Source organism: Tursiops truncatus, chromosome 14 (genome assembly GCF_011762595.2).
Source record: "Tursiops truncatus isolate mTurTru1 chromosome 14, mTurTru1.mat.Y, whole genome shotgun sequence".
Taxonomy (NCBI): Eukaryota; Metazoa; Chordata; class Mammalia; order Artiodactyla; family Delphinidae; genus Tursiops; species Tursiops truncatus.
The window spans coordinates 63,696,471-63,710,633 of NC_047047.1; the positions used below are offsets into that span (position 1 = coordinate 63,696,471).

At 36.2% G+C, this 14,163-nt stretch overlaps 1 protein-coding gene across 7 annotated transcripts in view; it reads left to right on the forward strand.

Moving 5' to 3' along the window:
* MEMO1 (mediator of cell motility 1) overlaps positions 1-14,163 on the forward strand; it is a 141,968-nt gene that overhangs the window by 97,035 nt on the left and 30,770 nt on the right. For 5 of the 7 annotated variants that reach the window (XR_012325757.1, XM_033838764.2, XM_073791461.1 and 2 more), the window contains one exon: positions 11,213-11,355. The exons of the other annotated variants lie outside the window; for them this stretch is intronic. Coding sequence is in view for 4 of the 5 variants with exons in the window: in XM_033838764.2 (XP_033694655.1) it covers positions 11,213-11,355 (143 nt within the window). In the remaining variant the exon portion in view is untranslated. The remainder of the gene's footprint in view (positions 1-11,212; positions 11,356-14,163) is intronic. 7 annotated transcript variants of the gene reach the window in all.

Consider the following 14,163-nt stretch of genomic DNA (forward strand, 5'->3'; position numbering starts at 1 on the left):
AAATGCAGAGTTGTAAATATTCACCACCGTCAACATATAGAACAATTCCTTTGCCCTAATTTCAGTGCTTTTCTTTTTTGTTCAGAAAAAATGTGCAAAGTAAATAGAGTTCTTTAGTAACTTTCAAAGTGTTTGAGAAATATGACCCTATAAAAATGTTCATGTTGGGGCTTCCCTGGTGGCGCAGTGGTTGAGAGTCCGCCTGCAGATGCAGGGGACGTGGATTCGTGCCCCGGTCCGGGAGGGTCCCACATGCCATGGAGCGGCTGGGCCCGTGAGCCATGGCCGCTGGGCCTGCGCGTCCGGAGCCTGTGCTCCGCAGCGGGAGAGGCCACGGCAGTGGGAGGCCCGTGTACCGCAAAAAAAAAAAAAAAAAAAAAAAGTTCATGTTCACTGTAAAAATATCATTATTATCTTTTTAGCCATATAATGCTTTTTGTTACTAATATTTTGGAACATGGGCAACTTGAAAGCACAGTACCGTGTATTTAAATCTGTTTCATCTTATGTTTCAGGTTCTAGCCAATCTTAGAAATTCACCATGGTTAGGATTTGGTAACTTAGTACTTATACCATTATATATATCTAGAAAATCTTGATTTTGTATAGTTTAATCCAAATTGTTAAACCTAATTCTTGTAATTCTTGTGTTTATTTGTATTAATTATAGTTTTGAGTTCCCTGAGTGAAAATGTCAGATGCCTTGTATGGTATTAATTACTATTAACTGAACATTTTTTCTATTTGTAACATCTTATACTAGTATAATACATTTGTGATAATTGATGAACCAATATTGATACATGATTATTAACTGAAGTTCATAGTTTAATTAGGGTTCACTCTTTGTGTTATATAGTTTATGGGTTTTGCGAAGTGCCTCATGTCATGTATCTACCATTATAGTACCCTGTAAAATAGTTTTACTGCCCTAAAAATCCCCTGTGCTTTACCTATTCGTCTTCTCCCCCCTCTCTACCTCCATCCAACCCCTGGTAACTGCTGATCTTTTTACTGTCTTCATAGTCATACAGTTTCTAGAATATCATGTAGTTGGAATCATGCAGTATGTAGCCTTTTCAGGTTGGCTTCTTTAACTTGGTAATATATTTTCAAGATTCCTTCATGTCTTTTTATGGCTTGGTAGCTTATTTTTCTTTATGTTGAATAATAGTCCATTTTATGGGTGTATCACAGTGTATCCATTTACCTATTAAGAGATTATTGATATACTTGGATTAATATCTGTTATATTTGTTACCATTTTCTGTTCATTGCCCTTGTTCTTTATTTCTTTTTTGTCTTCCCCTCTTTTTCTTCTTGCTCAGGTTTTAATTGAGCATTTAATATGAATTCATTTTCTTTCCTCTCTTTGTATATTGATTATACTTCTTTTTACTTTGTTTAGTGGTTGCTTTAAAGTTTGCAACATACATTTGCAACTGATGCAAGTGTACTTTCAAGTAACACTGTACTGATTCATGTAGTGCAAGTATCTTATAACAGAGTATTCCCGATTTCTCCTTCCTGTCCCTTATAACATTGTTATCATTCATAAGCTATAATTACCAAACACATTATTGCTATAATTATTTTGAACAATTGTTATCTGTTGGATCAATTAAGAATAAGAAAAATAAAATGAAATAAACAAAAGATGTTATTTTACATTCTTTTATCCCTCTCTAATGTGCTTCCTTTCTTTTATGTCGATATGAGTCTATGACCTGTATCATTTTCCTTGTCTCAGAAGGACTTTTTGGCAGTTTATAGCTCTGATTTTATTTTATTTATTTTAAAATATTTATTTATTTGGCTGTATTGGGTCTTAGTAGCGGTGTGCGGGTTCTTCTCTAGATGTGGCGCACAGGCTCCAGAGCACATGGGCTCAGTAGTGCGGCCCTCAGGTTTAGTTGCCCCGCAGCATGTAGGATCTTAGTTCCCCAACCAGGGATCAAACCCGCTTCCCCTGCATTGGAAGGCAGATTCTTAACCACTGGACCACCAGGGAAGTTCCTGATTTTATTATTTAAAACTTGTTATTTTGGGTTGGAAAAAGGATTTCTTTTCCTTTACCTTTGTCACCTTCTCAGGAATACACAAGAGACTCCTTTTCCAATGTTGCTGTTAATCACAGATTAAGAATAATGTATTTTATTCATGGGGAGTAATTAAGTAGGCTAGTAAACAAAACTCATTTTGGCCCATAATCGTAATTCCCCCTGCCTTCAGTTTTACTAGTTATTGATGTAAATATTTAATTTTTTTTTTTTTTTTTGCGGTACTCGGGCCTCTCACTGTTGTGGCCTCTCCCGTTGCGGAGCACAGGCTCCAGACACGCGTAGGCTCAGTGGCCATGGCTCACGGGCCCAGCCGCTCCGTGGCATGTGGGATCTTCCCGGACCGGGGCACGAACCCGTGTCCCCTGCATCAGCAGGCGGACTCTCAACCACTGCGCCACCAGGGAAGCCCTGATTGTTTTTAAGATGACATTTACTCTCAAAATTTAAAAATTTTGGTTAATCTGAATTTTTCCGGTATTAGTAGAGTTGCCTAACTGTGCAAGGAATGACAGGTGATAAAAAATAAGTAAATATTTTGTGTTTCCTCAGCATATAGTCTAGTAGGAGAGATATCTATATAAATAAATGTAATATAATTCAAAATGTAATAAGTACGATTGAAGAGTTTATAGGAACAGAAAAGGGGGGGTGTAGGTGATAACTGAGTTAGGGGAGCACAGAAGGCTTTGTGAGAAGGTGATATTTGAGTGGACTTTGAGGATGGCTATAATTTTCACAGAATGGGGCAGAATTTTTTGAGGGAAAGGGAGTACTGTAAATACAAAGTATAGGAGTAAGAAAGCCCAGGGCTTATTTTAAGAACAGAAAATTAATCGACTTAGCTTGCAGGAGTTACAGAAGGCTGAACTAGTAACTGAGGTCTGTCTGTAGATGTTTTTTGGCCTGCATAGTTAGAAAAAGTTTTTTCACAGATATGAATGTTTTTAGTTGGATATTGGTCCTGCCACTTCCTGTTATCTTATACCTTATCTGACTTTTCACACATATATGATACCAACGTGGGACTGGAGACATTTGAATAGGTAACTTTGTAGAGGTGTAGAGTAAGAGGGCCAAGATTAGAAAGTTGGAAAGTAGGTTGGGACAGGATTATGAAGGGCATTGAATGTCATTTTAAGATATTTGTATTTCATTCCATGATTGGCATAGAGCTAGTAAAAGTTCCTCAGCAAAAGAGGGAGATGATTAGAACTTGACTATAAGAGTATTACTCTTTGATGGCGTGATGGTACTGTGAAGGATGGATTAGAATTGGAAGAGGTTGGTAGAAATGGTTTAGAAATCACGGGGGCTTTGAACTAACGTAGTGGTGGATAGGGTAGCAGACTGAGCAGATTATGGGAGACATTTAAAGGTTAGAATGAGCAAAACTTGGTAAATATTTCTATGTGGTAGAGTAAGATAATTTTAAGATAAGTTTAAGGCCTAAGAGTATACAATTATCAGAGATGGTAAAGCTGTTAAGTTTTAGGTGTAAACCCGGGTGTAATTTTAGGAGAGCATAGGGCATGGAAATAAATGTTGACTTGTTTCTCTCAAAATACTAGAATGTCTCTATAATTCTGACAGCAGACTTGGGCCAATTTATCATAGGACTCTTGCTTCAAATGGTTGAGTTTCCAAAACAGAGTTTAGTACGATTCTCTGGTACCTGAAATATGCCTGCTCTTGTAAAACCTTTCTAATAAGTACTCCTACTGGAATGGAAATTCAGAAAGATAAAACCTTTGAAATTAGTTTTGATAATCTCATTAGATTCACTTACCTGATCCAACAGTAAAGATTTATAATGACTTAATGGTAATTTTAGTTGTCATTGACAGCTAGTTTACCTTCTCCCTTTTCCCTTTTCTTTCCCTTCCCCAGTTTCCCTTTTTCATGAACATAGAAGTTTCCTTTTGAGTATTACCTGTATCCGGAAGAGAGCATTTTTTAGAGTTATAGATAGAACATGGAGAATCTCTGGAATAATAAGTACAAATTCTCTGTTGGTCGTAATGGAATAATTTTAGTTTCTATGACCATGAAAAGGATGAGCAAGAGGTAGCATAAGACATTTGAGAAGATTGGGATGTATTTTATTTTTATCAGAGTAAAGATTTTTTTATATTTACATATGTTTTGTCCTCTTTTTTCCCTATGAATATTTTCTGTCTAAAAGAGGAGAGGAGAGTAAATTATATAGTGATATTATTGTGGCAACAGCCTCAGCACCTTAGGGATAAGAATAATTTTTCTTCTGACTGGCTTAGTAATTATTTATTTGGTTGCACTGGGTCTTAGTTGCGGCAGGCAGGCTCCTTAGTTGTGGCTTGCCAGCTCCTTAGTTGTGGCATGCAGACTCTTAGTTGCAGCATGCATGTGGGATCTAGTTCCCCAACCAGGGATCGAACCCGGGCCCCCTGTATTGGGAACACGGAGTCTTAACCACTGTGCCACCAGGGAAGTACCTATGATTTTTTTTTTAAATTCTCACCTGAGTAGCTCTGGACTGCTTCTAAAATCTTTGGGAAGTTGGAACTTGTATAGAAAAGAAATTTCTCATGTTCATCAGTGTTGTTCAGGGGAGAAATATTCAGATTAATGCCATAGAAAGAATAAGCAAATAACTATTTGTATACAGTATTTCATCTAGTTTAAAATGTCATCAATTTTAAGATTTCAGTTACTTATATATCACTAATTAAGTAAAAACACTGTCATTTAAATTGTTTTCTTATCACTTAGAATATTCATATTAGAGTTCACATTTTTTCCTTCTGATGAGGACTTTTAAGATCTACTCTTAGCAAGTTTCAAATATTCAATAGTGTTATTAACTGTACCATTAACTGTAGAACTATGTTAGCTACAAATTCACATTTTTATATTAGAATTTTTACATTAGAATTTAGACTTTTTGTGCTCTGTACCATTAAGAGCATTGGTGATACGGTGATATTGTTTTTTAAAAAATATTTGTTTATTTATTTATTTGGCTGCGCTGGGTCTTAGTTGCGGCATGTGGGATCTTTGTTCCAGCACGTGGGATCTTAGTTGCGGCACGCGGGACCTTTTAGTTGTGGCATGCAGGATCTTTAGTTGCGGCATGTGGGATCTAGTTCCCTGACCAGCGATCAAACCCGGGCACCCTGCGTTGGGAGTGCGGAGTCTTAGCCACTGGACCACCAGGGAAGTCCCAATATTGTTTGTTTGGTTTTTTAAAATTTTTATTTGTTTATGGCTGCATTGGGTCTTCATTGCTGCGTGCGGGCCTTCTCTAGTTCTCTGTTGTTGCAGGGCACAGGCTCTAGGTGCGTGGGTTTCAGTGGTTGAGACGTGTTGGCTTCAGTGGTTGAGGCATGTGGGCTCAGTAGTTGGCAGGCAGATTCTTAACCACTGCACCACCACGGAAGCCTATATTGTTTGTTTTTAAAGAGAGTGCTTCACTATTGGTTCTGGGATTTCAATTATTGTTTGTTACACATCTTGGATATAGTAATTTTCTGCAGCATGGGTTAAAGTATAGGACAGAAAAAGGGATAAAACTTTCATCTACATTACTAAAGTGCTCACAAGAGTTTTGCAAGGTACATTTTATTAACTCTGTTCTTACTGATGACAGTTGAGGCTTAGGGTAGGTTAAGTAACCTGGTGCAAGTAGCACAGTTTGCAAGTGGCAAAGATGGATTTTCTTTCTTTCTTCTTTTCTTTTTTTAACAGTTTTATTGAAGTTTGAAATATGAGTGATATCTTGTAAAATTCATCCACATAAGATTATAGCTCACTGATTTCTGGTAAATTTATAGATTTGTGCAGACATCTCACAATCTAGTTTTAAAACAACATTTTTATCACCCAAAAAAGAAACCTTGTGTCCATTTGAGGGCAATTCTTGCTCCCATTCTCAACCTCAGGCAACCATTTACCTTCTTTCTTTCTCTATAGATTTGTAGTTTTTGGAAATTTTAAATAAATGGAATCATACAAAATATAGTCTTTTGTGTCTGTCCTTTTTCACTTAGCATACTGTTTTTGAGATTCATCCATGTTGCGGTATGTACCCATGGTTCATTCTTTTTATTGCCAAGTAGTTATTCCATTGTATGAATATGCCACATTTTGTTTAACCATTCACCAGTTAATGGACATTTGGATCATTTTCATTTTTGGCTATTAGGAATAATGATATAAACATTCTTGTACAAGTCTTTATGTGAACACATGTTTTCATTTCTCTTGAATAGTTACTTGGAAATGGAATTGCTGAGTCATATGATAAGTCTGTGTTTTAACTCTTTTAGAAACTGCCAAACTGTTTTTCAGAGTGATGACACTGTTTTATATTCCAGGAACAATGCATGAGGGTTCTGTTTCTCCACATTCTGGCCAGTACCTGTTATTGTCGGTCTTTTTTTTACAACCATTCTGATAGATGTGTAGTGTAACCTCACTGTGGTGTTAATTTGCATCTCTCCAGTGACTTATGAAGTTGAGCACGTTTTCATATGATTATTAGTCATTCGTGTATCTTCTTTTGTCAAATGCCTATTCATATATTTTGCCCTAGTTTTAATTTGATAATTCATCTTTTTACTGAGTTACAAGATTTTATATATTCTGGACACAGGTTTTTTTATTCATATATATGATATCCAAAGATTTCTTCCCATTGTATGGCTTGTCTGTTTGTTTTCTTAATGGTGTCTGTTGAAGAGCAAACATTCTTGATGAATTTTTATCTTTTTTTTTTCTTGTATGGATTCTACTTTTGAATCCAGGGCCACATAGATTTTCTCTTCTTGAATGTGTTCTGCAGACCATATCTGGCCCACAACTTGTTATTGTAATGTTTTATCGGAACATAGTCACACCCATTCATTTACCTAATGACTATGGCTGCTTTCTCTTTACAGTGACAGTTGAGTAGTTTCTACAGATATTGTATGGCCCAGAAAACCTACAGTATGGCCCATTTCAAAAGATGTTTGCTGAACCCAGTTCTAGATGTGTTACGGTTTTAGATTATAGTTGTGGCTATTAACCAGTTTGTGTATGGTATGAGGTAAAGGTCTGAGTTCACTTTTTTCCTATGGATACGCAATTATCCCAGTACCATTTGTTGAAAAGTCTATCCTGTAAGTAATGAGTCATTTTCTTTTTGCTGCTTTCAAGATTTTCTCTTTGTCTTTGATTTTCATCAGTTTCATTATGGTGTACCTAGGTTGGGAATCTCTTTATACTTACCTACTTTGGGTTGTTTAGTTTTTTTTGATCTGAAGGTTAATGTTTTTCATGAAATTTGGCAAGTTTTCAGCCATTATTTTTTTCTAATACTTTTACTGTAACTTTTCTGGGATTCCCATTGTGTGCATCCTCGTATGTTTGATATTGTATATATCAAGCATAGTTTCCTTTATTTCTTTGAACACATTTTTAATAACTTTTAAAATCTTTGTCTGCTAAATCTAATATCTGGTCCCATTTGGATACAGCTTCTACTTCCACTCCCACCACCACCCTACGCCCAAGAGTGGGTCACAGGTTCCTTTTTCTTTGGCTCACAATTTTTTTCTTGAAACTGGACTTTTTACATTCTGGGTTGGCCAAAAAGTTTGTTTGTGTTTTTCCATAAGATCTTACAGAAAAACCGGAACGAACCTTTTAGCCAACCCAATAGTATATTATAGCAACTTTATTCTTTTTTTTTAAACTTTTTATTTTATATTATAGTCAGTTAACAATGTTGTGATAGTTTCAGGTGTACAGCAGAGTGATTCAGTTATACATATACATGTATCTATTCTTTTTCAAATACTTTTCCCATTTAGGTTGTTACATAATATTGAGCAGAGTTCCCTGTGCTATACAGTAGGTCCTTGTTGGTTATCCATTTTAAATATAGCAGTGTGTAGTGTCAGTCCCAAACTCCCTAGCTATCCCTCCCCTCTGCCCTTCCCCCCTGGTAATCATAAGTTTGTTCTCTAAGTCTGTGAGTCTGTTTCTGTTTTGTAAATAAGTTCATTTGTACCTTTTTTTTTTTTTTTTTTTTTGCAGTACGAGGGCCTCTCACTGTTGTGGCCTCTCCCGTTGCGGAGCACAGGCTCCGGACGCACAGGCTCAGCGGCCATGGCTCATGGGCCCAGCCGCTCCGCGGCATGTGGGATCTTCCCGGACCAGGGCACGAACCCGTGTCCCCTGCATTGGCAGGCGGACTCTCAACCACTGTGCCACCAGGGAAGCCCCCGTTAATTTTTTTAAAAGTAACTTTCGTGGACTCTGTGTGGAATTTGTCTCTCTCACAGTATTTGGCTACTGATGTATCTCCTTAGCTTTTAAAAAATTCTTATTTATATTTTTTACCCTGGCTTTCTAGAGTTCACCCCTGTATCTGCACTGCTTAGTGCTTAGCTACTGTTTGTTTGGAGGTTGTGCTTAAACATGTTGAACCTGTATACCTTTCACCCTCTGCTGCTGGATTGTGTATGTTTTGGGGAGCACATATGAAATTTTCAAGTTTGCCTCCTTTGCTTTCTGTTGGATCTTCTCTGGTCTCCCTGTGCGTGTGTGGAGGTTTCCAGTCAGCCAGGGATGTGTAAGAGCTTGGTGTCTCTCAGGTCTCCACTTACCCTTGTGCTTGCTCTCATCCTCCCAATTACCTGGCATTTGGCGAGAGCTTAGGGCCTTATGGACCTCCCCTGTACACATGTGCTGCCTCCTGTTCAGCCAGGTCACCATCAGGGCATCTCTTCAGAATATATGAATTTATTCAGTCCCTATATGGGTCTCTCCTTTCCCAGACCTCCCTGTTAGATTTCTAGGTAGTCCTCAGGTTTGTGGCTTGCCTCAAATGATATGGTAATTTCAGGCAACAAAAGCTGCAGGATTTTCTGTTTCCTGCTGGGTGTGGGTATTCTGCTCTCTACTCCAAATCAAAGTCAGCTTCCTTCAGCGGTGAAGCTGCTGGTTTTCACAGGCAATCTCACCTTGCTTTCACCATAATGTTGGTGGAGCAGGGAAGGGAGATAGAGTCAGTTCCTGGTAAGATGCCAGACTTCCACTGTTCTTCCCAAGAAATCAGTTTATTTTTCATGAATAAACTCTTCTCATTGTGTTTTTCGCCCTTGGTTGATTTCCAAAGCACAAAATGGTTGGTTTTTTTGACAGCTTTATCCAGTTTTTATAATTGTTATTTGAGGGCGAGATTTTATACTCCTTCACTAGGGAAGTCCAACTTCACAACTTGGATTCTAAAACCTAGGAATATTACATTTCAAAGCCAAATGCTCTTTTCTCTAAGTCATGCTTTGTGGGGATAGAGAACAACAAGCAATTTTTTAGAAAGAGAAATAACAAAGAGGTGGATGGATGAATCTTGATTCAGAGCTTAGATTTCTAAGTAGTATTAGACTTTTACCTCTGTGTAGATAGTTCAGACAGGTTAATTGAATAGTTTGGTGGCTGTTATGGAGAAGGAGACGTGTTTGCTCAGAGTGAAGCAACTATTGTTGACAAAGTACTTTTCTTGTAGTATTCCTTACTTCATAACAGTTTTATGAAAAGGGTATTGTAATTATGATCATTTTACAAATAATATAAATTTTTAGGTTGGTAACTTACCTATGCTCTCAACATTTATTTGTATGTGATAGAGATAGTACTTGAGTCCATTTCTTCTGACTTCTTGTTTTTTATACTCTATATAACTGCTTCCCTACTATGTCATAATTACTTGCAGACTCTTTAATGATCTTAGTGTATTTATTTATGTAGGTAGTACTTGAAGTTAGAACAATTCATAACAATCTTCTTGAATTTTTACTAGCGCTCAAATTCTTTTCTTTCATATGATAATCACTCTTAACTTACTGAAGAGCCCCTATTCGTTCATGCAGTTGTTAAGCAAAGTGGTAAGAATCAGAGAAAGAGATATCCCATGGCAGCTTCCTCTGCCAGCTTCCTCTTTTTTTCTTACTCCATAGATGCAGATTCTGCCCAAGAAGCCCCTGCATTGCAGAGGGATTGGAGATCTGTATGATCTGTTTATTTCGCAATTGACAAGGGTAAGGGGGCCTTTTTGGGGGAGGCGCTTGGGTGCCCTGAATTTAGCTTTATGAAGCTGAGCTAACATTTATTTTGGTAATACTTAAACCTAGTGTTTTTACAGACCCTTTTATGAATTCTGTTTGTCCAACATCAATTAAGTGCCGGATTATATTAAAAAGCATTTATTACAATGATTTTTTTAAAAGTCCTGTTTAGAACAAGTCAGACAAACATGATTCATGCTTCTAAAATTCCAAATCTGGGATCCTTTAGAATATAAATAATATTGAATATATGTAAACAAAATTTCACTACAATGAAAAATTTAAAAGGTCTGTTCTGTAGCCCGTCACAGTTATTCTTAATTAATCTGCTCTGTTCCTTTTCCATAAATCTTTCAATCTATAGAGTGAAAAAGGGACTTGTGGATATGCCATAAACATTGTGGATGGGCGTGGCGTCTTTTTCTTGTTGCTAGAAATTAATATCTATTTCCTTGAATTCTATGTCCACCCTAGATGCCAGTGAAATTTGAGTTGTATCTTCAGACTGTCCTGTATCTGTTTATTAGTATAGGAGTAAGGTGCATTTGGTGAATCTTACGGGAGCCAAGATAAGTTTTGTAGGTCTCACTTGGCAGGTTTATAGAACAAGTGCCAGAAATGGTGGTATTTATAATCGGATAGAATTAAAATAAGTGAGGAAGAATTTAATACTCTTTTAAAATTACAGAAGCATTGGGCAGAGATGACTGTAGTTTTTATGGGTAGTTGAGAAGACTTGACTTGGTGATGGTTTGATGGGCTTCTTTTTACATTCGAAGATATTATTAGTAGTAAAATAGCTTTGTTTACCTAAAGAAGTATTGTACATTTCTGTAATTTAAATAGATATTTTTAGTATTCTGTACCTCATATTTTTAAATGGTTTTCTTTAAACATTAATTTATAGATTTTAAGAATTCAGCAATATTATGTATATTATCCATTCCACTATTAATAAATGTTCCACTTTTTAGTGCCAACACATTGGAAAACTATTTTTATTCTTATATTTCTTAAATGACTTTTTTTTTTTTTTTTCTGTTTTCTGTTTTCTTTAAGCCATAAGGATGAGTTTACCATTATTCCTGTATTGGTTGGAGCTCTGAGTGAGTCAAAAGAACAGGAATTCGGAAAACTCTTCAGTAAATATCTAGCGGATCCTAGTAATCTCTTTGTGGTTTCTTCTGATTTCTGCCATTGGGGTAAGTTCTAGATTTTAACATTTCATGGTAGATATAATGTACTTGTGGTTAAAGGTATCTTTTCATTCTAAGCTCTGATTTTCAGTTCTTTATCACTTTCCGTGGAAAGTTTTACTTTTAGCAACAGTGTTTAAAGGTGAATAAAAAAGTCTTTTGGTCATTTAAAAAGGATGAGATTGTAGTAGGGAATTATGGATACATTTCCAAAGGCGACTGGTATAATTGGATTCACACTGTGAGGGCATCCTTGCTTAGACACTTAGGTTAGTGGGAGTTAAGATTTTTTAACCCCATTTCCAGGTAGAGTTGTGTGATAGATTCTCTGAAGTTAAATTTTTGGTAGATAAAACAAATGTTCTTTAGACCGTAGAAGAGCACTGTGTGCTATGCAAGTCCTTTTCCACATTTCCTTTTTTGTAATTAGTCTTTTCTTCTTTCTTTTTTTTCCTTTGGTGCTTAATTTTTGCCCATAGTTGCCAGTTTAGAACTACCCTCCAATGGTTGTTACATGTTAGCTATTAGCACTGTGGTCTAAATTGGTAATGGTTCATAAGGGTAAGGACTCCTAAGAGATTTTTGTTATTATTGTGAATTAAAAGAATAAGGAAGCTTCACAGTGAATAGATCATAAAGGAAGTGAGACATTTATGGATGCCTTGTTTAGTAAATTTTGTGTTTTGAATTCTTTGGATACAATTTGTTCTCATTTATCCATTACTGTTGTAGAATATTTCTGAATCCTGTTCCTTTTAGGACATCTCTTTGACTCATTTATTTTAATGGTTTAAGGATGCCATTATCTGTTCATTCTTTAGTTATTTCTTTGATTATAGTAAAGACATAAGGCACAACACCATAAATTTTCAGATACAGAATGGCCAGAAAAACATCCTTAATGAGATATAGGGAGCCCTGGCTTTTACATGTCTTATCATTGATTGCTGGAGTTTATTCAACATTTATCAGGCCTGGATAGGCTGGTTTCTTCTTCTCTTACCTCATGCTGCACTATGCATGGCCTTGAGATTTCGGTTCAAGAGAACCATCCTCCCTAATGGTCTAGATAAGTATTTCTGTTTAAGGCACTGATTTCTCAGCTGGGGCTGACTGTCCCCCTAGGAGACATTTGGAAATGCCTAGAGACATTTGGAAATGCCTAGAGACATTTTTGGTCATCACAGCTGGGGTGGGGAAGGAGGTGGGGATGCTATTGGCATCTAAGGAGTAGAGTCCAGGAAAGCTGTTAAATAAACATCCTACAATGCACAGGACAGCCCCCCACATCAAAGCATTATCCTGCCCCAAATGTTGATAGTGCTCAGGTTGGAAGCCCTGGATTAGGGTATGCATGTAGCTCTGCTACCTTGTCAAACTCATTAAGAGGCTCTCAGGGTTCTTTAATAATGAATTCTATTTGCTAGTTGGTTTGCTACCTTTGGCAGAAGTTATTTTTTATGGATATAAGTATATTACTTAGATCTGAGTAGGTAGATGCTTGAAAGAGTTCTTTTCTTGGGAACTTTGAAGTTTAGTAATAAAACTAGGGAGTATCATTATTGAAAAAAAGGCTATTTTACTTAGTGTTATGAATTTGTGTTGATAATAAAGCATGTTTTAGAAATTAAAAGCTCCTGAAGCATGTGTTCCCTCCCTCTTCACTTTTAATTAAGGCTCTTATGAATCATTTAAAATCACTTTTATGATTTGAATAATTCACTCCCCTGATAGTGTTCTTCAGGGCCCTCCCTCAAGTTTGGCAGCACGTACAACCACAGCATAAATCCACATAAAACATGAGTAGATGTTTTAATATTGCTCTTTTATGTGGACTCATCCTTTTTACCTCATTGATGATTATAAAGCAAATCCTAAGCCACTACTATATTTAAGTAGAATGTCGAGAGAGAAAGATGAATTTTGTCTTATATTCTATCTAGGTCCTCAGAAAATTATTTAGGCCATTTGATCTCCTGATTTCTTGAAAATTTTGGAATTTAAATTGCAAGATAGAATTTTTTGGTGATAATTACAAAAAAGAACTCAAAATTTCCAGAGGTTGATAAATGTTAGCTATGGGCATCATCTAGAGACTAGAACATATTTATATTTACATTTGGTGATTAAGTAATGGAACTTTTTCAAGTGTTTATTTTTTCAGTATCACTATCACTAACAATACTCATTAAGTGCTTACTTTGTACTTATGGAAAGCACTGTACTAATTCTTGTTAGGAAATTTGATGGAGGTTTGGGAGTAAGTGGAAAGAGTTACATGGACACTATTCCAAAATTGGTAGACTTCTTTCTACAATAGTAATAGTAACTGTCATTCTTGTAAAATAAGCTTCATTTTCTATTTTATATGCCTGTTGAAATAATATGAATCATTGTCTAGTTATGGGTTAAACTGTGGTTACTTAGAAATTGTTTCGTATTTTTCAAATTCATGCTTTAGTGGCATTGGTCATCTTTCCTAAATTAATGAGGGGTATATTTCCATCTCAAAAGTCTAGCTTTTTCTCATGACAATAATACTTAGTAGTTTCTTCTTGTTTTAAAGATGCTGTGCAGATTGATCTTACCATACTAAATAATGATGACACTGAATTCTAAGTCATTTCACAGGAAGGATTCATTTCCTCAAGTACTCAGAGATCTTAGAAGTTTCATTGAGTTATGCTCTTAACACACTCCACATTTCTGAATAGCTGGTTTTTGAAGAAAAATCACTTAATTGATTATGGTACAGTTGATCAATTACTCACATATATACAGTGGAATTTTTTTGTTTTTGTTGAACAATAGAGT